Source organism: Pseudopipra pipra, chromosome 13 (genome assembly GCF_036250125.1).
Source record: "Pseudopipra pipra isolate bDixPip1 chromosome 13, bDixPip1.hap1, whole genome shotgun sequence".
In the NCBI taxonomy this organism is placed as follows: Eukaryota; Metazoa; Chordata; class Aves; order Passeriformes; family Pipridae; genus Pseudopipra; species Pseudopipra pipra.
In genome coordinates, this window is record NC_087561.1 from 11,613,308 (window position 1) to 11,639,567 (window position 26,260).

General features: G+C 39.6%; 1 protein-coding gene across 12 annotated transcripts in view; it reads right to left on the reverse strand.

Moving 5' to 3' along the window:
* Positions 1–284: 284 nt before the first annotated feature.
* The window catches only part of MAP7D3 (MAP7 domain containing 3), a 45,462-nt gene continuing 19,486 nt past the window's right edge, over positions 285–26,260 (reverse strand). For 2 of the 12 annotated variants that reach the window (XM_064670030.1, XM_064670036.1), the window contains exons 6-20: positions 25,910–25,942; positions 20,917–21,018; positions 18,459–18,557; positions 17,968–18,066; positions 16,763–16,888; positions 14,590–14,735; positions 14,059–14,189; positions 13,238–13,482; positions 8,709–8,844; positions 7,426–7,606; positions 6,194–6,298; positions 5,902–5,955; positions 5,054–5,147; positions 4,465–4,663; positions 285–3,334 (exon numbers count right to left, since the gene is read on the reverse strand). In XM_064670030.1, coding sequence (XP_064526100.1) covers positions 3,025–3,334; positions 4,465–4,663; positions 5,054–5,147; positions 5,902–5,955; positions 6,194–6,298; positions 7,426–7,606; positions 8,709–8,844; positions 13,238–13,482; positions 14,059–14,189; positions 14,590–14,735; positions 16,763–16,888; positions 17,968–18,066; positions 18,459–18,557; positions 20,917–21,018; positions 25,910–25,942 — 2,060 coding nt within the window. In that variant the 3' untranslated portion in view covers positions 285–3,024. The remainder of the gene's footprint in view (positions 3,335–4,464; positions 4,664–5,053; positions 5,148–5,901; positions 5,956–6,193; positions 6,299–7,425; positions 7,607–8,708; positions 8,845–13,237; positions 13,483–14,058; positions 14,190–14,589; positions 14,736–16,762; positions 16,889–17,967; positions 18,067–18,458; positions 18,558–20,916; positions 21,019–25,909; positions 25,943–26,260) is intronic. The other 10 variants (XM_064670031.1, XM_064670033.1, XM_064670034.1 and 7 more) reach the window with 10 other exon arrangements.

Below are 26,260 nucleotides of genomic sequence, written 5' to 3' on the forward strand. Positions count from 1 at the left end.
GCTGGTGCTGCAAGGGAAAAGCAAAGGCTGACAGGGAAAAGCAGGTTTAATAATTCAAGAGTTATGAACACGCCATCATATATATGAGCATGTACAAACACAGCTGAAGGTGTTAGTGCAAATACCCTCCCACCCACACAGATGCAACTGCCAAAGAGGCCTCTAGTTTGGGAATGTGCAGTTGGGAGTAGTTAGAGCAGCACCAGGGTGCATCTCAAGGCAGATCAGCAGGGCAAGGGGTTGGAGAGGCCTAGTAAGGTCATGTTTAGCATTACAAAATAAAGCATTGTTCAACTGCAAAGTTTATTTAACAGTGCACACATATTTACACAGAGCTGTATCAGACCATTCAACAAATATCAGCACAGAAGAAAATACTGGCATCTTTGTTAGAATGATTGTCTCTGCCAGAATGAAACAGCTATCATACAAAAATACAGTTTTCCTTTTACCTAAGGCACTGCTCTAAAAGTCTAAAACAGTTCTATGGCATTTCTGAACAGCAAGAGGGAGAGGGCTGAGGGCTTCTTTTGCAACTGTGGTGTTGAGGAAAGAACACGTGTAGTTCCAGCAAAACCATTTGCATTTACCCACTGCAAACAGCTGCCATTTGGATGAATCGCTGGAATTGGAGGATCAGCCAGTGGTTTGTAGCAAGATTTGAGACAGCTATTCTTTAAAGTAACCACCTATCCAGTCTATCCTTACAGGAGACATCAGAACAAGGCTGCATTATTACTTTTAGTAGCAATTTTCAGAAGATGCTTCGTTAATCTCTTCATGCTGTAAAAAGCAGGCAAGTTCAGGTTAAATAGATTATTTAATGCAGGCTTTAGGGGAGGGAAAATATATATGCAACTGGCAGCCATTGTTACAAAGCTGGAACTGATACACTTAGAATAATGAACATGAACAAAACATGACTTCAATGGTCTAATACTGTTATGTACACAATAAAATAATACTTCCATAAGTGTAGATAAATAAGTAAATCAAAAGGAAAACATTTTTTAAAAGCATGACACATTAAACTGCACTGACAGACATATCTAGAGACTTGACATTTTTGCAATATATTAGTGCACATGCTGTAAAATGTTTTGATGTTTGCCAATAGATTAAAACATATTAGTGATGGTACAACACCAGATTTTGAAACTGTCAAAATTTTCACATTAGACAAGGAATTTTTCTTCTCCATTCAAAACTGAAGATAGTCAATTCTGCATTTTTAAATAGCACATGAACTAACAATCAACATTTTTCTAGACATTACAAAGGGAGTTCAGCTTTAACACACACTGAATGAGTCTTTTATTTAATCAAGGGCCATTTTAGAAATATGCAAAGTCTGCAGCTAAGAGGGGAGCCTCCAGTAGCCTTCTGCTGTACATGATACTGATATGGAAATAAAAAATCCAAAAGACTCAAACAGGTTACTGTAAAGTCTGTAAAAGGGAAACAAGGGATATTTGAACTAGGAAACCTTATCTAACAATAAGCTAAACGAATGGAAAAAGAACATCAGCAAAACAGTTTCCCTGAAATGTTTCAAGGTGCAAATTAGAACTCTTTCATCCCTCCCCTGGTGTTTTTTGCAAAGTTGAAGATGGATAAAGGTAAACAAGCAGCTTTTCAAAACAAGGCCTTCGGTACTTGAGAAAATACTGGATTACTGAAGTGCAATCAGATTATTTCCAGGTCTCTAGTGTTCACAGTTCTGTCCAAAGAGCAAAGAGAAGAAAACATGTAACCATCATAACTGTGTGTATGCCACATGCATCCATCATCACTGTCAGAGTCTACATCCAGGAGTGAGCACAGAACTTATGGTCCAAAACCAGCACAGTAGGGTTTTCTTTCTTTTTACAGGAATGTTAGTTTTCAAAGTTATGTACAGAATTCTTAAACCATATTAAGTCTAAACATTTTCAAAGTCAAAATTAGAAGGCAACACTTTCTTTGCTAAAAAGTTAATGATTTTGCTCACAACAAAATGTGGTCAGCAGAATCACATCAAATCTGTCTATTCCTGTGGCCCAGTTAGTCTTGGCCATGAGGGAGGCCTCGATCAGGTTGTGCCCACGGGACTAAAATTCACAAGACGCAGAGTGACAGAGGAGACTCAGGAAACAGTTCAGTCTAGAAAAGTGCTACACTTTAATCAAACAAAGTGCTACACATCACTGAAAGAAAATGTGGAGAGCAAGGCTCATTTCTTCCACTACCATTCATTTCACTGATCACACAGTCATTTATCTCATGGAAAGAGATCTCCTGCTGTGAATATGACCATTTGGGGTTTAGCTCCAACACCAGGGAATTCTAGTCTATGTTACATAACTACCTTCCTGAAGCCTCTCTGACACACTAGGCTGTACTGCATGAAGGTTTGCCTTCCCAAGTACATGTGGCTTGAGATGCAGCCCTGCTTCTTTCAGGAAATTCAGATAATTTTGTGTGTGTACAGCTTTATTACTCCTCTCAAAATGTAACACAACTGTCTGTGGAACTTCAGGTTGAGCTACCTGCCTCAGTGAAGTGAAACACTATTCTACAGCTAATACCTTGCTAGAGTTTGAGGACACCTTGTGAGACCACGCAGGTCAGCATCAAAAAGTTACAGAACATGCCTAGGAGTGGAAAGGTCTTGCCTGTAGAGTTACATCAGACACCTTTTAAACTGTTAGTATCTTCAAAAGTAACGTGTCATTTAAGATATCTCAGAAGAAGCTTAAAGTACAACAGATGAGCTTCAGTGCTGGTAGGAGATACTGGAGCTTCACAAGGGCTCAGCTGTGTCTTTGGAAGAGCCTTAATGTTGGGCCTTAGCAAGTCCCTAAAAAGGCATTGATTGGTGACTCCTTTTGACAGAATTCAAGTTACCAGCACTAAAGAAAGAGCTTTCCCTCTGGTCTACACATTGGAAAAAGTGCCTTGAAAATAAGAAGCTGTAGTTAAGGCAAAGAGAGCAAAATGCAAGGAAGTTAATTGCCTAGGCAGAGGAAGAGACAGACAGGGAAGTCAGCTTGGATTACCTGATGAAGCATCTATAGGTTTGGTCAATGAATTCACTGCACCATCTTCCTCAAAAGCCAATTTGGGACTAGGAGGTATTGTAGCAGCATCATTCAAGTTTTGATTACAGTTACCAGCAGAGATGCTGTCCGAGCTCAGTTTGGTTGACTTGGAATGTACTCCAACGTCAATGAACTCCTCAAAAGTCCATGAACCAGATTTTCCATTAAGATTCTGAATAAGTCCAGTTGTATGATCAGCTTCATTAACACCCGATTTCACTGAGTCATCGATAACCACTTCTTTTGCAGGATGGCTAGGAAAAAAAAAAGGACACTTGTATTACAATTTCTGCACGTTTAACCTTTAGATTTATTCCAGGCCAAACAATTAGCAGACTGAAAACTCTGCAAAGCACTGAATGTCCTGAAGGGCATTTCCAGACAAGCTCCTCCAGCTGCCACACAGGATGTCCCCTCCAAGAGCCAATGGGGAAGAACAACTCACCAACACATACCAACTTTTTACTGTACTAACAGCTCTCAGGTAAGGTCTGGCTGCAGAAATTTGATATAAGAAAGCAACAAGTTTACAGCCCTGAACCATTAAATCCCAATTTTAGTAGTGTGCATTTCTCCTTTTTTTCCTCCAGCTGTGACTTTTCAGGCACAAAACTAAGCCTCAGAAGACCAGAAATATTTAAAAGATTCAAAATCTAAACCCAAATCATTGATCAATTTTCATTCATTCTTTGAAGAATCATGAAAATGTCTTTATACTCCATCACTGGAGGAATGAGATTAATTTATTGTCACTTTAAAAAAGCATTCACAATGTCATTTCTAAATCATTAGCATTTAGATGAGCAAATGGAACAAGCATCAGAGGACAGATTTTCCAGGAGCTGATAGAAATGCTTTATGTTTGAAAAGATAAAATCTGAAATACCACAAAAACCATTCCCCACCAAGGGAGGCTTTTGTGTTGTATCTGGTGTTTCAGCATAACGTTGTTCTAGAGCTTTCCTGTAGGTTATTCTTCCTTTTCAGTGTTATCTCCCCTCCCTCTTGTTTAATGTTTTGTTAATGAGAAGAACTGCAAGCCATTTCAAGGGAGAAGATTTCAAGCCAATGCCACTCTTTATAAGTAACACTGCCATGTTGTAGCACTGGCTGTGTCTCACTTCTCAGCAAAGCCAGTACTGTTAGCATGGTGCCAACTAAACAAACAATTATCCTGAGCTAACTGTTCTGTGTGAGGCTCTGAACTGACAGCACACACACACCACATGTCTGGAGCAAGGCACAGACACACCACAAAGCCAGCGGGGTGCAAGATTTGAGGCAAAGCTACAGACAGCGCTAAATTTATTTTAAATGTAGAGAGACATTTTTTGTGCGAGGGATAACTGCTCTGACAGTAAAGCAGTTGCCTACACAAACTCACCTGGAATCCTTTAGTTCACTAACAGACAGAGACCCCTCATCACTTTTCAAGTCGCTTCCATTCATGAACACTTCACTGGCCTTCAACTCTGACTCATCTTGTTCCTCAGATTCTGCAGAGATCAAGCTTTGTGCAGTCTCTAAACAACCCTCTGCTTCCCTCTTGACTTCCTGAAGCAAGTCAATGCCATTTAGCTTTCCTGAAAATGGGGGAAAAACAAGAAATAAATTAAAAAGGAGAGCTTCAGTAACAGAATGGTTAGAATATGAGTGTCAAAATGACCTTTCCCAGCTAAAACTCAGGGCACTGGGCTTCAATCGGTTCATTTCTCTATAGATAAGCTGCCTATAACAACATGAAACTCGTTTTTCATCTTTAAAAATCCACTTGTAAAATGAAAGTTGCCTCCATTTCATTCTCAAATCATTTTGACTGTTTCTCTGTCCAAGCAGAGAGTCTCCCTGGCATTTCTGGGACTGGTGTCTCAGACCACCACAGTGCTGTTATGTGAGTGACCTTTTCAACAAAGCTTAAACATCACTGAGAGACTCACTGCTACTCAGATCTGACTCATCCACAGTTTCCTTACCTGGTTGATCAGTCTTCTCAAGACCCAACTCTTCCTCCTCTTCAATATCCTCTCCCTCCATCACCTCTGAGGCAGATTTCCCTTCATTCTGCAACTGAATAGCCGGAGTGTTACTTGGAATAGCTCCCTACCCTCCAGCATTTCACAAATGGCTCAATCACAGCTCCCACACAGGACAATTCTGTGACCAGCAGTGAGGCCACACAAGTCCAAAGGCTCACAGACAACCAGCTCACCCAGCAATATATGTTTACTGAGCCAGAGCCTGTGGGATCCACTTCCACCTCCTACCTATTATTCCTGAGTTCCTTTTCCCCTCATTTCTCCAAGGTGTGTGCTAAATTTTTACTGATTTTCAGCTATATGAAGACTTAGATCTTTGAATATTCAGACAGGAACAACTATTCCCCAATCAGCACAACTGACCACAAACCTCACTGCATTAACAAAAATACATCCAGCAATCCAAGGGGCATTTGCTTTAAGCAAACAGATGATGCCAGGAATGTAAATTTTCTAGGGAAAAACAATGCTGGCAGAATGTATACAATCAAAAAAAAAAACCCCTACTAACCAGTGGGGTTTTTTTAAACCAATCTGCAAGTGATAATAACAGATCACATTGTAGGCCTTGAACAAAAATACATCCAAGACTTTTTGTCAGAACAAGCAGAGCAGAAGAGTGTGTGCAATGGGAAGCCATTGGAAATTATTCTGGTACACCAGAACTTTGTACTCTACACGGAAGCCAGTCTGTGTAAGGATAACAGAGAAAGACAGGATACAAGGCAAAGCCTTCTCAAGGAAAGGCCTGTTCTGTTATCATACAGATCCAAACAAAAAAGTACCTTGGATTCGCTTTGATCCGATTTTCGTGTTCTTTTCATTATTTCTTCAATTCTCTGTTAAAACACGGAAAATATTCGCAGAGCTTTATATTTCAGCATTCTGGGTTAAATTTTCAATCATATTTTCATATTTCAATAATTTAATACTTTATTCACTGTTTTTAAAGCCCAGAAGCCAGAGTTTGCTTTTTTTAAAATAAACACACTACTATTTAAATGCATCAGAAACTGTTTGTCTGTTCAGTTTAACATCCCAACCACTATTTTAGGCTGAGAATTCAAAACAGTCTACCTTTTTTCTTTCAAGCCTTTCCTGCATATTTTGCTGCATAATTCTCTCTCTTTCCAGTCGCTGTCTTTCAGCCTCTTCTTGAGCTTTTGCTTCAGCTTCTTCTCTCTGAAAATAAAACAAGAAGAGGAGAGCACCCAGTGCACAGGTCATTCCCAAGAGCCAAAAGCAGAGCTGTTACAGAGATTCTGGTTCAACACAGACAGGCACATCAGACAATCACTATTTAATATGACCACACATTGTAGCTAAATGCCATTACCCAGCTACTGACATGAAATATACACTATCATGACATTCAGAAACTGAACGTCAACTATATTGATATAATGCAAATGTTCTGAATGTTGAGCTACTCAGAGCTCAAACTATATTTCAGGACGAACGTTTGTCTAAGAAGGATAATTTATAAAGTAACAAGACAGCAATTAAATTCTGAATGTGTCAAGATTAACTCAAAAATCTTGGCAGTCAGGTATTGCTACCAAGACACTTGGTGCAGAACATCTTCTGTTCCTTTTACACTGTAAAATCTTTTCCAGTATGACTGGAAAGAAGATAGAAACATAGTTAACACTCTGAATAATTGTCATAAACTTAAATAAGCTTATAGAGAAATGTTCAGACACATTGCAATGCTATCCATAAGATACGGCACTTTAAACACAAAATTTCATTGTAAAACTGCCTTAGCTTTCAGAATTAATCTACTTTAAGGAAAGTCCACTTTTTGCAGAACAGCTCCCTTCAGTTCAAAGGATGCCTTTGTAATGGTACATGGATACTTGCTGTGGAAGACTATTTAGCAACAGGAAAAGCGGACTTGGAAACACTACCAATCTTTCTTTCAAAGGAATCAGAGCAAGCCAGATGACTTTCCAGACAGACCACCTCCTTGTAACTCATAGCAGTAAGCTGGTAAAGTGGGCTCAGTACAGATATTTTATGTATGCAAAATGATGCCTCCTTGACAGCCAAAAAAAATTTCCAGAATAGCTGCTTCTGCCCACACTTGAATTTACCAAACGCTGGGGAAAAAAATTTTAAAAAATCACATAGACCAGGGGAAGGAAAGAACCTGCAGACATTCTCAAATCCATCTCAGACAGGATGAACTCTGCTTTACGTCATTCCTGACAGAGACCTGTCAAAACTGTTATGTGAAAGAAACAAAAACAGCCCTCTGGAAAACATGGTGGCAGCTTGTACCAGGAACACAGTTGGAGCCCACAGACCTGGTGCTGAAGCTCTGCGAGTTTTTCCTGCTCTTCCTGCTCCCGCCGGATCCTCTCCTCCTCAGCCTGTCTTTGCTGTTCTTCATACAGCACTCTCTTCTCTTCCTCCTGCTTCCGGAGCTCCTCTTCCCGTCGTGCTTTTTCCTCAGTTGCTCTCTTGGCCATCTCTTCCTCTCTGATTCTGGTGTTTCCAAGATACAGGTTACTGACTGGGTATTTATTTCTTTAAAAGTGTGCATGCACGTGAGACAGAGCAGGAAAGCATGGAAGTTCTAAATAATCCAGTCACAAAATTACTGCATAAAGGCACTTTCTGTGGGGATTTGTCACCATCCACAGTAGTCAAAGGAAAAATCAGAATAACTTGGAAGAAACTATCTGTGAGTATATGTTACTTGCTGATTAAGTCAAGGCCAAGGCAGGTTGTTCTAATAACGGAATGTTTGATTGAGAATGGGATTAAGCAACAACCATTTAATAAACACCATCTGCAACCATAACATGAATGAAGATTTTAATCACTGTCAAACATAAATTTAGTGGGATTTCCTAAAAAACTCTTTCTTCTATAGCCTGAATTCCAGAGGTACACTGCCAGCTCATGCAGACACACACAGCAGATCTGATGACATATTTCTGATAAAAGACCTAAAACAGATTATATTAAAGTTTCTGACAGCTTTACATCATGACCAGAAAACAGATAAAATCTGATATTCCACCATGTTCATAGAAGCACAGACAGGTGACCCCTGACCTGGAATAAAGTTATTCAGCACTAACTTAGCAATTTATTTTAACAACTTCTATGTGGTGAATCAAATGCACACTGATCTAACACTTTGAATTACTTGCCTGGCACATTACTGATCTAGATTTCAGATCACTAACGTGAGATTTAATGTACCATCAGACCACTGCCTGAGCTCATCAAAGGAAAAATTTAATACAGAGAGGTTTGACTATTTCAAACCAAATACAAACAAACCAAACACAAGTGATGTAAAAAGCACATTCTGGTTTTGAATTAAAAGCCCCACTGGTGACTGTAAGGAAAAAGAAGCAGCGATTTCACATGGACTATGCATTATATATATACTGAGATATAAACTGATGTTACACACAGCAACCTGTCCCATCTCAAATGTGCTAGTGCCTCCTTGCTTCAGGAACTGCATTAAAGATTTGCAGGAACTTAAGACTTGGAAAACATATACAGTTGGAATGTCCATTCCAACCACACCCCACCATTGAAAGCATCCCTTCCTTCTCTCAGCTGTTACCTTTCTTCTTCTTGTCTCTGAATTCTTTCTTGGTCTTCGCGCTCTCTTTGCTCTCGTGCCAGACGTCGCTTCTCTGCCAAGATTTTAGCGGCTTCTTCAGCTGTGGTGGTCCCTGCTACTGTTTTGCTACCTGATTCTGCAAAGGTTAAAAGAAACTGCTGTTAAAAAGCTCCAGTAAGTTAAAATTAAGAAAGATGTTATCACTGTCAGATGAGATCTTTCTCATGCCATCTGATCCACTATCTGTTCGAGCAGTGCTCATCACTCACTGAGTGCACCCTTACTAAGGGCCTGCCAGAGCTGAAGAGGAGCCCTCAAGAGATGCAGAACCACAATATCTCAGTGACAGTGAAACAATAACAACTCATTTCAATACTGATCCAGCCATATTCCAGATGATACACTTAAAGATACTCTCCAATTATCATAGCACTCAAAAACATGTTTCTGAAAAGACATGTTTTCAGAATACATAACTCTTGAAGATTGAAAAGAAAACTGAAAACAAATACTACTTTAGGACATATACTTCACATTCTTCTAATAAAACTGAATGCACATGACCCTAAAGAGGAAATACTAATTTTTGTATTTTTCATTTTTTGTAATATTAAAATTCATGCCTTTTTATTTATAGAGTACCTTAGAGTGCAAATAATCACCATTTTATCTGGCCCTGAAGGCACATACTAATGACTTCAGTAATTCTGTATTTCTACACATTAGTAACAAATCAATTTCCAATTTACATGGAGATCAAAACAGCTTCAACCACCAGGCTAATAAATATTTGCACAGTCCTGTAGTTTATGTTTCTTCATGTCCTGCCTGGTGTTATGGTGTCTGAACATCAGTCTAAACTATTATAAATTAACATTAGGAAAAACACCCAGAACCATGCTGCCATCCAGCTATTCTCAATATAAATATTGAAAGAACTCTGATTTTTATCAGTTACTAGTCTGTAGAAATATTCAGGAGACCTCATCATCTGAATATTCAGAGAATTAGCTCTTGATGTCAGGAAAGCAGTAAGATCATAATGTTGGTGAGGACCTGCCTTTCTTCTTTTTAATATTTTACAAAACAGCACATATACGTTTGCTTAACATAAGCCTTCAAGTCAAGGTAATTTTAATGAACAATGACATCAGGGTTTGACCAGCTATTTTGCTTCTGACCTAAAGACAAATCACTCAAAACACAATGTCATCATTAGGAACTTTAATACCTGAAAAGCTGCTTAAGCCCCATGGGCACGTAGTCACTACCTGCAACTGCAGGGCATAATTACACACAGCAAACCCTCAGCAGCTGAATCATGGCTGTGCTTTGTGCATAAAAATTGGTTCTGGCAGTCCTAGGTAAAGCATTTCAGCACTGATGGAGTGCAGGCACAGAGAGTTTTCTAATATTTAAATTTATTTAATGCTGAAAAAAATACCACTTCCCCAGAATACACATTGCTTCTGATTTGGGGAAAAAACTGCAGTCATGTTGGTACAAACGAAAATCAGCCATGACTGAAAGCTGAACAGGGTCCAAAGAGTCCTCCTCCTCCTGAGCAAGAAAGACCATTCCCCTGCAGTTATAAAAAGCATTAGCTGATCTGCCTATTCAAGACATGCAAGTGCTTTTCTTCCTATATTCTGTAACTTTACTTTCTACTTAAAGAAAAGGAGGGAGAACAATGAAGAAATCAAAATGTCTCTCTTTTCCTCTGCCATATCAGTGTCTTGCCAGTTCAGACTAGTCACTTTTTACAGCAGAGGCTGTTTTTTGTTGTGCACTTGCACAGCAACCAACACAGCAATCCTGTTTCAACACCTCTGGAATCTCTCTCAGTTGTATCAAATCTGGCTGATACTTAATGTGAGGTTTAACCTATTTTTCCTCCTCAAAACTGAACCTAAATAAGAAAATCAAATGCTCAGCAAGAAACCTAAAGGTTTTAGACTTTTAGGTTCTAGGGTTACAACATGATAATGACAGCTTGAAATATGATGAATATCTGGTATTGATAGAAGAAAATTAGTCACACCAGTTCAGAACACTTGTGGATATGGAAAGAACAGGGGGAAAACAACCAAAAGAAAGGCTTGGAGACCTCAAGCCTATAGGGGACCTTCCCATTACATTTTCACTTCTGAAGCTTTACTGATGCTTTCCACACGGTTACTTCAGTACTGTTTTCATCTCCATGCACCCCTTGTACAGTCTGTTTCCATAGGGCAGGACATAAAACTTCCCAACATGACTGATAGCAGGCCGTAAGAAGATTCTTCCAGTGTTTCACACTCAGCTTCCTTTTCCTTGTACTCCCAGACATTCCTGGTAAGAACTGTCTTTTTCAAAGAGCACCTTTTTGTGATGGGAGGGGAAAGAGGGAAACATGCAAGAGAACATCTCAGAACACTCACAAAGTGTAGTATTAGTTGGACGGAGGGAGGATTCCAACACATTTCAAGGCAAGTCATCTATTCACAATCTAGGAATCATATTCCAAAGCCTTCAGTACCCAGATACAAAAAGTGGGGCTCCATGATAGTTTATTACCTATCATCACGCATAAGGTGAGAGCTCAAGAAGGAGCACTTCTTATGCTTATAGTTGAACAAGCCTTTTAATTCTCAGAGAAGCTGCGAAAGGCTGCTGCCAGAAATGACAACTGCTCCAAGTCACTGAAAAATAAAAAGTGTTTTACTGTGGAACAGTGTATTTTAGTAGGAAGACACAAAAAAACAAGACAAAAACTGACAAAAACTTGATTGCTGTCAGCAACAGGCAAACAAGTTCAGTTTGAAGGAGAAGAGATGGGATGAAGATACAAGTGCACAAAGCTGAAATTAGGCTGAACCTAGAAGACCTGGAGACTGATTTGCTACATGCCATTCACTGGTGGGCTCTGACTTCAGAAGCTGTCAGGGATATGGAATTGCACCAACCCACAAGGTGAACTGCTGACACAGAAGTGTTAAAAGGCAAATTGCCTTGAAAATTGAAAGCAACTTTTTAAGAAAAAATATTTCGACTCACTTAGCAATATTGCAGTGTACCAAAACATTCAAAGAGATACATGAAATCATCTCTATGTTGAAGAATATGCCCACTATTTCCTTATCTTCTACATGTCAAAGAAAAAGACCTTCATCCAGCCCCAGTTTGAGTCACTACAAAGATGGCTAGAGCTTCCAGATTGGCAATAAACTAAAATGGAAGCAGATAAATTGGGTTAATACAGTTTCAGAAGTCAGTGTAGAGAGGAGACAGGTGGGGCATCCAAGAAACAAGGATGGATGTTCTTCTTCCAGAATAACTGGAAGTCACAGGACTAGGACAAATTGTTATGGAGGTTTCAACCAACTGATGACACTGATCACGAGTGATTGTGCCCCCTCTGAGGCGTGCGAGACACTTATCACGGTAACGCAGCACATCGAGGGATGGACATTCTGACTGCAAAGACAAAGGATGTGACACTGAAGATGGATGTGCAACTTCACAGGAACATCCACCTCTGACTGACATCCAGGCTTCCCTCTACAGGAACACATGCTCAGAGAACTGTATGATGAGTGAGTTCTTCAGCTGACTGACACTGCTGCACATCCAGCACTGGGCAGTGTCAGGAAGAGCCTCAGCAATGACAAAGAACTGCAGTAGCCAAGGAATGCACACAGGAACCACACATGCACTAACGTGCAGCAAGCACACATTCCCACTTACCTGGTGTCTGAAGGATTCACCCCCAGTATTGCCACTGGCTGTAACTTAAATTCCAGAGATTCCTCCTTTTCCTGTCAAGTGGCCCCTAAGTTCTTCTCCACAGAGAATTGCCTGCCAGACCTCATCAGAAGGCTCTCCCAGATTCTGGAGATGGCAGCTGGCATTTTTTCTGGTAAGAGGGCCAGGGGCTGTGCTCACTTGGCACAGTGAAGAGGACCAAGACACTAACTGCTTATCTGGTATATGGTTCTCCTTAATCTACCAGGATAATTTCTCAGTGTGATCTGTGAACTGATCACTTTTCCTTAGGCAACAATGATTATACACTCACTGAGGCAGCCTTCAAGCATTGTGAAAACTGTCTCTCAGCCTGTGATGCACCAGGAGCTGATTTCGTCCTCCAAGCAGGTCTCTACAGGAGCATTTTAAGAACTACCAACTGGACTGAAAGACCTCTGTGTAGTTTAACTACTGATTTTATAAACCTAAGCTAGCAGATCCCTCAGCTGGTACAGCTGAAGCCCAAAAGGCAAAGAGAACTTCTGCTTTTCTTAAAATTACAGTACAAGCAGCAATATTGAAAGCTCCTGACTTTAATCTCCAAGTCCAATAAACCAACTACTGCACTGAAATCCACAGCCCAAAGTCATACCATGTAAAATTATTGTATACTCAGCAATTAACAGCTTCTGCCTTTAAGCATCCTACCCTCTAAGTGCTCTGCCTCACAAACCCGTTGTTCACCAGTCCTAGCACACACTGGAGAGGCCTCTAATTAGAGTCAGAGACTGAGAAACACCCACCTTCTTTGGTCTTTGTGCTAGCTGCTCCCACATCCCTGTCCAAGGCTGGGGAAGCACCTTGTTCTTGTCCTGTTCCTTCTGTGCTCTTATCCTTTGGTTTGCTCTCTGCTTCAGTCTTCTTTTTGGTAATGTTTATAACACCTGGTGTGAGAGGAGGACGCTGGATGGGTGCTGGTTTAGAGACTGGAGTAGGAGATGGTGGCCTTTGTTTTGACACACCAGGTGAAGGGGGACGAGTCTTTTGCCTGTTGAAATAAAGAGTATTTTCAGGATTAACAATGAAAACCTCAAACACGCATCTGAGGACAGCAGTCTCCTTTGTTTAGTTTACATTACATACCTCGCTTTTTAAAACAAATCCACCCAAAAACTACAGTTGCCTTTCTCATAAAACTGAAATACAGGATTTCAAAATACCTGGACTCCCTCCTTCTGGGCTAAACATCAAAACAGGTACGCTAGCCCAGACCTCCGTTTACTCCACATCAAGGATGAACCCTGTGATTCCAACCCAAGAAACTTCCTACATTAATACAGGCAGATCAGCTTATTCAAAAGCTTGCAGGCTTCCCTGCTGGTTTTGGTGCACAGACTGTAGAGAAAACCAGGATGTATTTTTGTCTGCACAATAGAGACAAAGGTTGAAGTAAGAGCTGCATCTCTACTGTGAGAAAGGGAAACTGGACCCAATATTAAATCCCTTTCTGTACAAACAAGGCACAGTGTAGGTCATTGAAATTCTAACAGCACAGCTGTCTTGAGACAGGAAGCATCCTTCATTTTGTTCTGAATGAAAGAAGGTATTTAACCTGGACACGTACCGAACTGCAGAAGGTGACGGAGGACGCTTCACCAAATTAGCAGGAGAGGGGGATCTTCTATGGGCAGACACAGATGGTGAGGGAGGGCGCCTTAAACCAGATCCTGGGGATGGCTTTTCTGTCTCTGATTTCTAGAAGATACATAAAAGCAAAATACTGCTGACTCTCTAGAATACTTACAGTCAGAGGAGCTGCTATTCCAGCAAACATACATCTTCTCAACAACATGTACTTCACATTTCCTTTATGTTCCAAAACACAGACCTGGTCTGTGTTTGATTTCTACATACATTAAACTTTGGGAATCATAAACAGCATACAGTATGCCTTTAAGATACAAGAGAGATCAAGGACCATAAAATTCCAATTTGATTTTAATACTGTGTCTTTTTTAAACAAATGCTATTTAACGTTTCAATAATGCTTACTGAAAGCAACAGCAAACCTGATGAAACAGGATCCCATCCTGAGCTGTTCCAACCCCCCACCCCCGATTAACAGAAACCTGGTTGCTGTGGCTTTTCAACAAACCTGGGTTGAATCAGGTGAACTTGCATCAGATGAAGATAGAGAGGACTTCAACCTGTCGATGCTACGACTGCGCACGGGCACTTTAGGAGCTGGGACTGAGGAACTGATGGAACTGGCTGAAGCTGAACGAGGACAGAGGTGAGATTCTATAAAAGTTAGGAATTTGACAAGACAAAACGAGAGCCAAGTGCACAGTATAAGAACAAGAGAAAAGGAAGAGGGAGAAAAAGAGAAAGAAAGATTGTGTGTGTTAGAAACCATACAGGGAAACACTGCAGGCAGTGCACATTGCAATGGATCATGGACACAGACACCATCACCACACAATTAGTACTTTGGAAGCAACAGCACCAAGAATAAAACCATTCTGAAAGCAGCAGTCTGAAGTAGATAAAAATAAAATGCTTTTCCAAAAATTGACTAAATTTGCAGTACTTTAATTTTAGCCAAGCTGCATCTGATCACAAGCGCTTCAGTTTTAATGCCTCAGCATCTTTCCTGACAAGTTCTTCATGACAGGTTCAGACTTCAAGCATGTTTCCTCCATACTCAAGGAAGAAATAGTCCTTCTTTTCAAAGTGTATTTATAATGCAGCATTACATCAGGACTCTCAACATTACTATACAAACTTTTCTTATAAAATATGCATTGTGCACCATTATTTTATTCTACTTTCCCTCTCTAACTCCTTTAATACTACATATGTGTGCCCTTTGTTCACGTTAACAAATCAAAATAGGTGGTGAAAAAGAAATCTATCAAGAGAAAAAGGTTAATGGCTAAACTAAAATACCTTCCCTATCTGAAGTGTCAATCTCTTCACATATAAGATATTGAAAGAAATTTTATCTTAATTCTTTTTCCACTAACATCATCATAGATAGAAAAGCATACATAGATGCAAAAATCTACTTCTGAAACTAGATATTGGATTTTCTGTAATCCAAATAAATTGTGACAGATGCCAGCACTTAATTTCGTAATTTTAAGGAAAATACATTTTATTTTTTTATACTTGTAGCATTTGTGCAAGGAAACCTGCATTCTGTTGGTGCAGGTTGTGCTAAAGCACAGGTACTTTTCTACTGAAATGAAGAAAGTACCTCTAAGTAAACTTATAAAAATATATCTTTAATTCAGCAATAGTAAGTCACATGCTAAAAGTAAAAGTGAAAAAGATGGTATTTCCCCACATGAGATGAACTGAGATATTCATGGCAAAACAAAAGCAGCACATACATAGGTGTGCAAAAATATGACCATTGATTACACCCCAGAAAAGTAAGAACTGATTATTGCACAAGGGGAGCAGTGTAGAAATGTCACCATTACCAACAAGGACCAAGTGAAGTGGTGTAAGATAAAAAACAAAGACGGGATAACATACTTAACAGGAAACAAGCAGAACTGGGAACACAAATTGTAAGGTAAAAGAGGAGAAAGGACTCCACATTGGTTCCAGAGATGCATTTACTGGGGCATTATTACAACCAATAACAATTCCAAGACCTGTGGGATACAGCTACGGCTTGTCCACAATGCAGATTCCTACAATAGTACTAAACTGAGCTCCAGTCTGGGCTTAGCAGCTCAGTCTGGACTGATATAAAATTGCTTGAGTCAGCCAGGGTTTCTCTCTTCTCCTTCTAGGATGCCTTGACTTCTACAAACAGCCTGAACGAAGCCAGGCTCCCTGTACTTAACATAACCCCATAGTCACGTTCCTACATGAGTTTCTCCCCCTAAAGAAATTTAGGTTTTGCAGTTTGAAATTACAGGTTTGAGTTTTGTGCCTTTAATTTCCTAGTACTGTTCTGACTGGTATATCTTAGATTCATTTGAGAGTACGAATGCAGATCTCTGTCAGTTAAACCCTCCTCCCCCCAAAAAAATAACCCAGAACTAACACCAGAATCTGCTTCTCTGCAGAGCAAGTAAACTGGCACTGGAGTTTAAAATCCAGTATCATTCCATGGTTTTGTAAAGTAAACACGCAACACAGCATGTAAATTGGTTACTACTGACCACAAAAAATACTGGATAAGTAATATTACATATAACCATGTATTAACTGATTCACACTCAAGTGTAGCACAGTTAGCAACTACCATCTAAGTTCTTGCTTGAAGAGCAACTGCACAAAACTTTGAGGCTTTGCTGCCCTCCTGTTACCTGAGGGATCCTGTCCATCAGCCGAGAGGGTAGCAGCACTTTTACTCCTAGCTAGGGAGGCCTGTGTGGGGGCGAGGAGGCGACTGATTACGCTACTGTCCAGAGGACTGAGCTGGGAGCGACGAGCTAAATGATAGGAACAAATGAAAAAGGATCCAACATGAAATCATATAATGGAAAAGACAAGCAGTACCAAGCAAAGGAACACTGAGCATTGTAGCAAACTGTAACAGTTTTGGAAGAACAGCACTGAAGTCATGGAGAGGGAAATCCAAACCAAAAGTACAGAGGGATTAAACACTGCAATCTCTTATGTTGCACGTCTCATTCTTGGCTTGCTTAATAGTAGTCATTTTAATGTGCAAAAACTGGCACATGTACAACAGAAGTGAATGCTGAATTCAGTCAAAGTATGAGAAGGTTTTGACTGAGCTCTTCAGAGCTACATTCTCTGGATTGCAGGAAAGGCTGTTCTGACACAATGAAGAGAAGACTTGCAAGTCAAAGCAAGCAGTTATCATCAGGCATCATCTGCACACACAAATCCACATGGGCAGCACCCATCTTTCTCCCATACAGGAAAGGTTCTGAATCAGAGTGTAATTTCCACTGCTGGCAACAGCTGCTAAAGGAAAGTTTCAGAACTGTTAACTCAAAGGGAAAACGTGTCAGAGAAGGTGCTAGTCTTCAGCTTTAGGAAGAGTTCCTAAGGAAGAGGTTATTTGTAACCTAGTGGGGAATACACAGACCAAAAGAGATTGAGGTGAGAACAGGTTTCTTCCTTCATTTGCATGCGCAAGGTTTAGGCCAGCAGCAGGAACAGAGAAGTTGCTTTTAAACTGAGGAATGAAAGAGAGCTTAGAAAGCAAAGGTAAGATTTGACTAAGAAGTGAACAGATCAGTGACGTTTTTACCATTTCTTACATTTGAACCTACCAGCGTTCAAATACATCACTCTCTTAAGTGGAGAGATGTGTTGTTATATGCTTGCAGTGCCATTTAACAAAGGCCTCCTTAGAGGATTTCTTTTTTGTCCAAAGGGCAAAATTTAACCTTTACCATTTACAATTTTATCTTTAACACTGGGTAACTAAAAAACTAAAAAGCCATTAAAAAGTTTCACCAGAAAACTAGTGAAAGTAAGCCTATATAAACTTTACTATGAATGGCTTTAAAAAAAATATTCAGTTTTATGAAACAACCACCTGGTTTTTCTTCCTTTTTCACTTTTTCTAGTTCTGCAGAGGATTGGGGTTTACTACTCATCCTACTCAAAGATGTGCTCCTCTTCTTTTCTGTTCCTCCTAGAGACCAAGCGTAAGGAAAATTATTTTTAAAAAGATACATAAATATGTGATTTCCTAAATTGCCATCCCATGCTTTGCTTCTGCCAATTAGCTAAAAACACCAGTCTATCATTATGAAGCACTGTTGTCTCATGAGCTAAATGATTTGGCCACCACTTGTCTACTCTCCCCCCACCCTTCCACTTTTCAGAGGAATAAGGCTGGTTTACAGAGACAGTTATCCAACATCTGGCACTGCAATGAGCATAACAATATCTATGCCACAATGCACAGACCACATGAATGCCTGAATGAAAACAGTCACAATGGAACTGGGACATGGTTTAAAGTCAACTTCAAATATCCCATTTACTGCCTCCCAATTCTCAAAACAAACTGGTTTCTAGCACCTTTCTGTTCCCCCTGCGAACCTTTGAGTGCTGACTGCTGGGAATGTAGAGGAACTTTGTTACTCAGTCTGTTTAATGAGGCACTTCTCTTTGTGGTACCTGGAAGTGAAAGTGCATGGATTAATTATGTTGAAAAGCCCAGAGGTCCCCTCCAACACCTGCCCCACTTCCTTAAGATAGAGAAAAATGATTAAGTTACTTTATGATACTGAATTCTTCAGAAGCAGCAAAACTGGATCAGGGAAGAATCACTTTATATAAAGCATTATTTCTTATATTCCAGCATATTACTGATCACAGCAGCAGGATGTCAGTCACAACAGATTCTTGTTCGACCTTTGAGGCCATCCTTATACACCTTTTAAAATAAATGAGAATTTTAAAAGGCCATTGCTCACATTCTGTATGAGTGAGCTCAGAATTAAAACAGAACACAGCTGATGAAATACTCCACTGATCCAGGGGCAAGCTCTTCCTCTCATTTCTACATTCTTCTCCTCTACCTTCCCAAGCACACACAGGCACAACAGAAGCAATCTGGTTAATTCTGAGACTGTATTTTCTGTCCCCTGAATTTACCCATCCTGTTACCAAACAGCCATTTCTCCCTGAGCAACAGATCAAGAGCACAGGATTGCTCTAAGTCAACCTCTACATCCTGACCACATAGATCACTTGGAGTCCTGTCCAAATTTGTCATATTTCAGGCCACCTAAGAATTTTTCCTCCAAAGTGACTAAGGATTCACAAAGGATTTCAGGGTATGACAGTAAGTTTGAAAGCAATCCCAATTAGTTGATAATTAGTGACTTCCTTTGTTAGTAGCTTAATTTGTACTTTACAGACCCTGCTTCTGACTCATACTCAGAGCTGAACCCTCCAGACACATCATATATAAATATAATTTAAAGTCACAAGCAGCCTCCAGTGACTCAGAGCCCCTGCCAGTACAGATATAGTCACTGATTTCCCTACCAGGCACACAGAGTATGAGCACAAGTTAAAATGCTGCATCACCTTCCAACATGAACCAGTGAAAGCACCTTTAGCTGTGTGCCTGTGTCAGGAATTCTTCTGGCACAGCTTGTTTGATCAAAGGCTGCAGATTAGCAGAACACTGCAGCACAGATCTAGTTGAATCTGGTTTTGTATTAAACAGCTTTTAGTTTTTTCATGTTTTTCATCATTTTGTTAAAAAAAAAAAATCAAAATCAAACCCCCACACATTTGGAACACAGGCAGGCTCCTATGAAACTCTGGGAAGATTCTCCATGAGGAAATTTCAGGCTAAAACAAGCTGATATGTGCTCATACAAATGATTTTTATTTATCTTAACAAGTAGATTAGGACAATTTCTTGTGTTTCATAATTATTTTTTTCAATTTCCAGCAGGCTGATTGCCCTCTGCCCCATCCCAATACATTCTATAAATCGTGGTAGAGAGGAGACTCACATGCACAGGTTTAGCAGAATGCAAAAAACCAGAAAACTCTCTCATTCTCTACATGCCTGCTAAGACTAGTTGTGTGATGCACATTTTAAACATGACACGCTGCAGTCAGGAGTTTCATCCACTCCAAAGATGCAATTCAAAGTGAGACTGGAGGACACAGAAATTGGTAGATGATCCATCTCTAGAGTGCAAACACTTTCAGAAACCGTTAAAAAAAATAAGAAAACAGAAATGGCCAGGAAGCAACTATTCCCTGGTAGTCACTGGAACAGAAAATAACCCAGAATGCTTGCAAGCAGTGGTGTGCACTAACAGTTTAAGAAATACATAATTTGAGTATCAGTATCAAGATTACACTAAATTATTGGGCTAGGAAGCTGTGTCAGAGCTGCACACTATGGCTACAATCATGATAGAACTCCAGGTCAAAGCAACACCATCTCCTCCCACCCAAAAAGAACTCCCACAGGTGACATTATTTTTCATGCATCCTTCTCTATTTGGTTAAAGCAGAATTCTAATACTAAAAAGAAAGTGTGTCTACAGAGTACAGGCACACCAGAACTATGTCAAAACTAAGTTGATTTTTTCCTTTCTACAGGCAATCAAAAGACTGAAGCTGTCTAACAGAACAAGGCAAAGTTTATTTATGTACTATTTCTATTTTGCTGAAATTTTAGGGTGGGAATTAAGGCATGCAAACCTGTAAAGATGATGGGAAGTGATTTGTGAATCAATCATTTACGAAGATTTGACTTTAGTAACACAATTACAGAAATGAAAAAATAAAAAGCCAGCAATTTTTACCGTTACTCTTCTCCTCTAAGAGAGATCACATCAACTGGGTCAAAGCCCTCAACAGTCAAGCTGGATTAACAAATTGCATGAAATGCATTTGAGATCAAAATATGAAGTGAGTCACACAGCAAGGGAGGAGGGAGGACATCATTCCACCTCCTGTCTCCTCCCCAGTCCCAGTTCAGCAGTACCACACACACACTTACTTCGATCAGAGGCGTTCAGAAGCGCTGCAGACGACGACAACCGTTTGTTGACGGCACCTTCTGCCTGTTTGAGGTTGGCTGAGGACGTGGAGCGTTTGCTGCCTGTGGAGAGAAGTGCTGACTTTAGAACTCACCTTCATACCTGAGGGAGATACCTTTCACACATTGCTGAGAGCTCACTCTGGAAGCATTGCATCCTGAAAGCTATTTTCACTTCTGCTCAATGAGAAACAGAAATGATTCTGTTTTCCTTTGAACAGACTTGATACCATTAGCACCAGTTGGAACATGCACAGAAAAGGCAGAGTTTAGTGGAGTCGTGCCAAGATTTCATGCACATGTATGCAAACAAGGGATTTTTAAACCCTGTGCTCCTAATGTGTAAAGACAAAAGCTACTGAGGCTGTGTGTCGTTACTAGACTGGTAAGAAACAGAGAATAACAATAAAACCTGAAATGCAATAATTTCTTTCTTCATTCTTTCCACACAGGTATGTCAAAACAGTTTTTCCATCGCCAGTTAATAAACCAAACCAAACCAAATTATTTTGGAGGGATAAAATCAAGTCCTAAGGAAAGGCAAGAAAGCATTCCTGATTACTTCCCAAGGGTTTCTGTAAGTATTTTAGAAATTTCCAATTTTTCTCTAAAAAATATTTCTTAAGTTCATGTTTCCCATCTATTTTGCAACTCTTCTGAAAATGCCACAAGAAGCATTCTTTTTTGTATGTGTATATGCACAGACAGATATATGCACATAAATCACACCTCACATGGCAGAATTGCAAGTTTATTACAAGTCAGATAAATAACAGTTTTTTAATTTCAAATAATGTGCTTTCAGGATGAACACTATTCCAGAGTATAAAAGCTTTGGAAAAGCACGTACCTGTTGCTATAGAAACTCACTAAGCAGAAAACATTAATGCACACAAAGTAGTGCAGATCAGGTTAACAAACACACAGAATTCTATACATCAAACACAAATAATTGATTTCACTGTCATATTGGACAGCAAAAATGATTAATCTGAACTCATCAGTGCAGAAGTACCAAAGGATAAAGCAGCACTACTCACCATCTTTTCCCTTTGCCAGCAAGCTACAACAGCCCCTTACAGCCAGAGCCAGCACATAAGGATTGCTATGGACAGCCCTGTGGGAAGCTCTTGGGACAGTGAACAAGAGCAAAGTCTACACAGGATAAGAGGGAGAAAGGGAAATCTACTGAATCTAGTTAAGAAATGAAGAGCTGAGCTTAGTGGATATTTTCCCAACATAACAAGAAGAAAAAAAAAGGGTAGTTCATGAATGAAGCCTGAGAGCTGGGATAACTAAACAGCCTTAAGAGGTTTTATATACGAAAATCAGGAAACACATAATTCACGTATTTGGGCAATTTGGAAGGTAAAGGCTTCCCCCTAGTGTCTGCTCTTAAAAGGAAATCCAGTCTCCTGCTTGAACTCAAGAGAGTCCAAGGCCTGCAAACATCATGGACACTTCACACAAATTTCCCTTGGTTCAAACTCGGACTTCAGGACTTGCGTGACATCTGAGATTTGGTCTATCACCTACTGAGACCCAGATGGCAAAAAGGAAACTTTGCCTTAAGAAAAATTATATTGAACAAAGTTAATTCTTTTCCACCAAGGTTGCAAGTTCTGGAGGCAGGCTGTGCTGTTTTATAAGATATAAGAGGCAGTACTTCTACTAGAGAACTCAGAAGAAGAAGGTACTGGCTAAATATGACTGTTCGAAAAAGGAAAAAAATCAGTCTCTATATTTTAGGGGAACAGAGGTCAGTGGTGAGAGCATGAGCTACTATCTCTATTGATGCCTTGACAGAAAGAAATCTAATTGGTAAAGGGTGCTCATAGAGATATTTGAGTTTTCTTTTTCCAGAAAATCTGAGTTTGCATTAATTGCTTAAGATATTACGAGGTCAGTGCTTTTTCGATCAATACATCTGCAAATATATGATCAGACTGCCTCAACTTTTTCCTACCTCACCCACAGGACAGCTCCTACAGACTTTAAAGACTTGGATGATTCACTAGAAAAAAAGCCTTAGAACACAGATGGGATATTCTCAAGTCAGTCAATCTGGTTATGTAGCTATTTACAAAATAACTTTTGAAAAAGTATCTCAAATATCATTCTTTGGGGAAAGTCAGAAAACTTCCCTCATGGGATTTGAAATGGAAGAAGCAAACAACACTCAGCTCACATGATACCAGACTTCTGTATTTTCCTAATGGAAGAGGGAAAGTGCAGCAGCAGAGCCAAAGAAAGCACAGGGCTGCCATGCAGGAAGGCCCGAAACTGGGTAAGGAGCTTGGACACATGGTATCTTAATAAAATCACGATGAGAGTGAGCAGCTTTCAATCCTGGCTTCTCACAGGGTTTCACTGAGAGAGGGAGCTGCAGCACAGCCTATCTGAGCTTGGATGAAATTAGGCTACATAAAATAAGATTAGCTGTCTCTCACTTCCCTCCAAATTTCTACTAGGACAAGGAAGCTCTTTATTTAGAAAGGAGAGGCTCTGGCAGCCCCATTTCTATTCTAATAGCACATCTCCACTCCTGAAGCACCTGAATGTCCAGTTCTCCTCAGCAGTCACCACTAAACTGCCTCATTTACCAGGGCTCTGTCATCAAGGATGCTTTATTACACAGCCTGGCCATTTCTCTTGGCAGACCCACACCCTGCCTGCTTCATCTGAGCACTGACAGCAATGTCATCAATGTAACATTTGACTCTGGGGCTTTCATCAATTTTTAAATTTCAGGCCATCAGTAGGATCCTTGCTGTGGTCTCAATGAATCACACTCTGTACATCCTACAGAATGATGGCTGGGGAAATGTTCAAATTACATGGGTTTCACTTTTCAGAGCACACTGTATGACCCAAAAGCTCTGCTCTACCAGTAATATTCCTAAATATTACTGTTGACACAGCCAGTTCATGGAAGACGTGTCTGATTCTGTATTTTTTTTTTTTTTGCATAGCAATACAACACACGAGAAAGCCTTTTGTCCTAAAATGAATATTTGAAATCTGCTCCCCCAATGGCTCTCATTTCAAGAAATGGGGCTTTAATCTCAAATCTGCCACAGAAACTGATGTAGAAAAATACTACTGTATTGAAATTTGCTCTATACATGCTGCTAAAGACAGTGCACTTCTTGGCCCCAATGATGTAATGCAGCAGAGTTTATATGGTGTCATTTTTCAGAGTAAAACAAAAGGTAATTGTCTTTCCTGCAATTACGTAAATATAAGGTGAAATGGACCAAATAAGGATTTTTTTAGAGAGTCAGCTGGACTTAAGTATCCTACATGGCTTGGGTAGGTTTTTCATAATAATTACCTGATGGGCTCTCAGAAAGTTAAACAGAATTACCCTGAAACAGGAATAAATATGAGAAGTGTAAAACCAACCAGGGTTCCACATTATCCACCTCATGTATGAGGACTGCACGCTTGAAACAGTAACATAAAATGAAACACAAATTTTAAACAATGTGGAAGCACAAGGGTTTGACTAAGACACTGCATTATCTGTTTATCTCCATAGCAATTTTTTTTCCAAATTGGTGCCAAGTTATCCAAATTGATCTATTGTAGCTGAACAATCTGCTCCTCCTCTTGCTACATTATGATGCATAAGTTCCAGCTTAAGCACCTATTATTATATCAGGAGTGTTTGTGTTTGAAGACATTTTATCTTAAATGTGCTTCAGCAGCACTGAAGATCTTCCTTCACAATAAAAAGGACAGACAAAGCTCATTTCCTCACATCAATTAGGAGAGAGCAAAGAACGTTATTTTATGTTTTTTACTAAGTTTAGATTTAAAATAAGGTAGGAAAAACCAGTGATTTCTTAAACATGTAAGGCAAATGTGATTTCCCAGTTTCAAGGTTAAATGATAAATGGTAACGTGGGATACAGCAACTGGATCTAAATACGTATCCAAGGAACACATGTAAAACAGGTAAGCCAATCCAGCCAAACTGGCCAATTTTGGAGAAAATTAGGGATTTGTGCTGTGCAGAATAAGAGAAGAGAGAAGTTAGATAAAATAGACATGCTTCTACTGTGTTGCCAGAATAAGCCAGAGTAGTTAAATCATACTCAGTCAGACTTTCATTGCATTTTGGAGTCTCACTTGTCTCTGTTACAGAACAGCTGCATTGCATTAGTAATGCTGTGGGCATGCACAGACTGTCAGGACTCAGATTCAGCTGGGTCTCAGCTGAGAGTTATCATCATCTCCAATCAACTACAAGAAATAATTTTGCTTATTAAACATATAGCCTTGACAAATATATCAGTGATTCAAAGCATTTCTATGAATGGCTCAGTCTGTGCTCTGGAAAGTGCCAGAAATCCAATGAAAACACATTTAATGTATACAATTATCTTTAGATAATTGGACAGATCTGATTTTGCAAAACCCTTCATGGAAAAAGTATCAAACTGCACAAAGGATTCATTCCCTTTCAGCAAAATACCATTTGATTTTGCAAATGTTACTTCAATTGCTGGTAAAACAAAGCAAGAAAACAAACCAAGCCCTACCATGTACTTTTTGCAAATTAGGCAGCAATGAAAGGATTTGAAATTGCCTTTTAAAAACCCAGACTACTGAACTAATTTTTATTCAAATACTTGCCCCTAAGAATTTCTCTTCTCCTATCCATGCTGTATTCAGTCATCTTTAAAAACCCAAATGCACACATCCTGTCCCTGAAAATTCCCTCAGAATGCCATGACTTAAGCTGTAGTTGAATTAGCTGGGAGGGATAGTTAAAACAAGGAGGGCTGCCTTCTACTTAGGGATCACATTTGTTGCACAGCTGGCCAAGATCCAGGAAAAGATCTACAAGAAGCTGGTTTTCCTTAGTTTCAGAGAAAGAAGAACTCAAGTTTAAAAGGTTAGTAGTAAGTGTAAAACAACAGAAAAAGAACATTTTAGAAATCAATACCACCAGTTCCACCTTCATCTGTGCTCTGTTGTTCTGTAGAAGAAGAAGGTTTGTAAACTAAGTCATGAGGTCAAATAGTAAAAAATGCAAGTTAATCGAAAAATAACAATAACATGTCAAAGCACTTTCAAATGTTATAAACACACACTCAAGCTGACAGATGACAGTACTAAAACAAACTCAGTACAGTTCCATCAATACAGAAGATACGCTGCATTGAAGCACTTTTTCTTTTATTTTATTCCTTGACAATAACTTAAATTACTGGTCTTCCAGTCAGGTAGTAAATGAAAAGATCTCTTCCAATGCAATCCTGATTTGCTAGTCTGATTTTAGAATGTTTACAAGCAG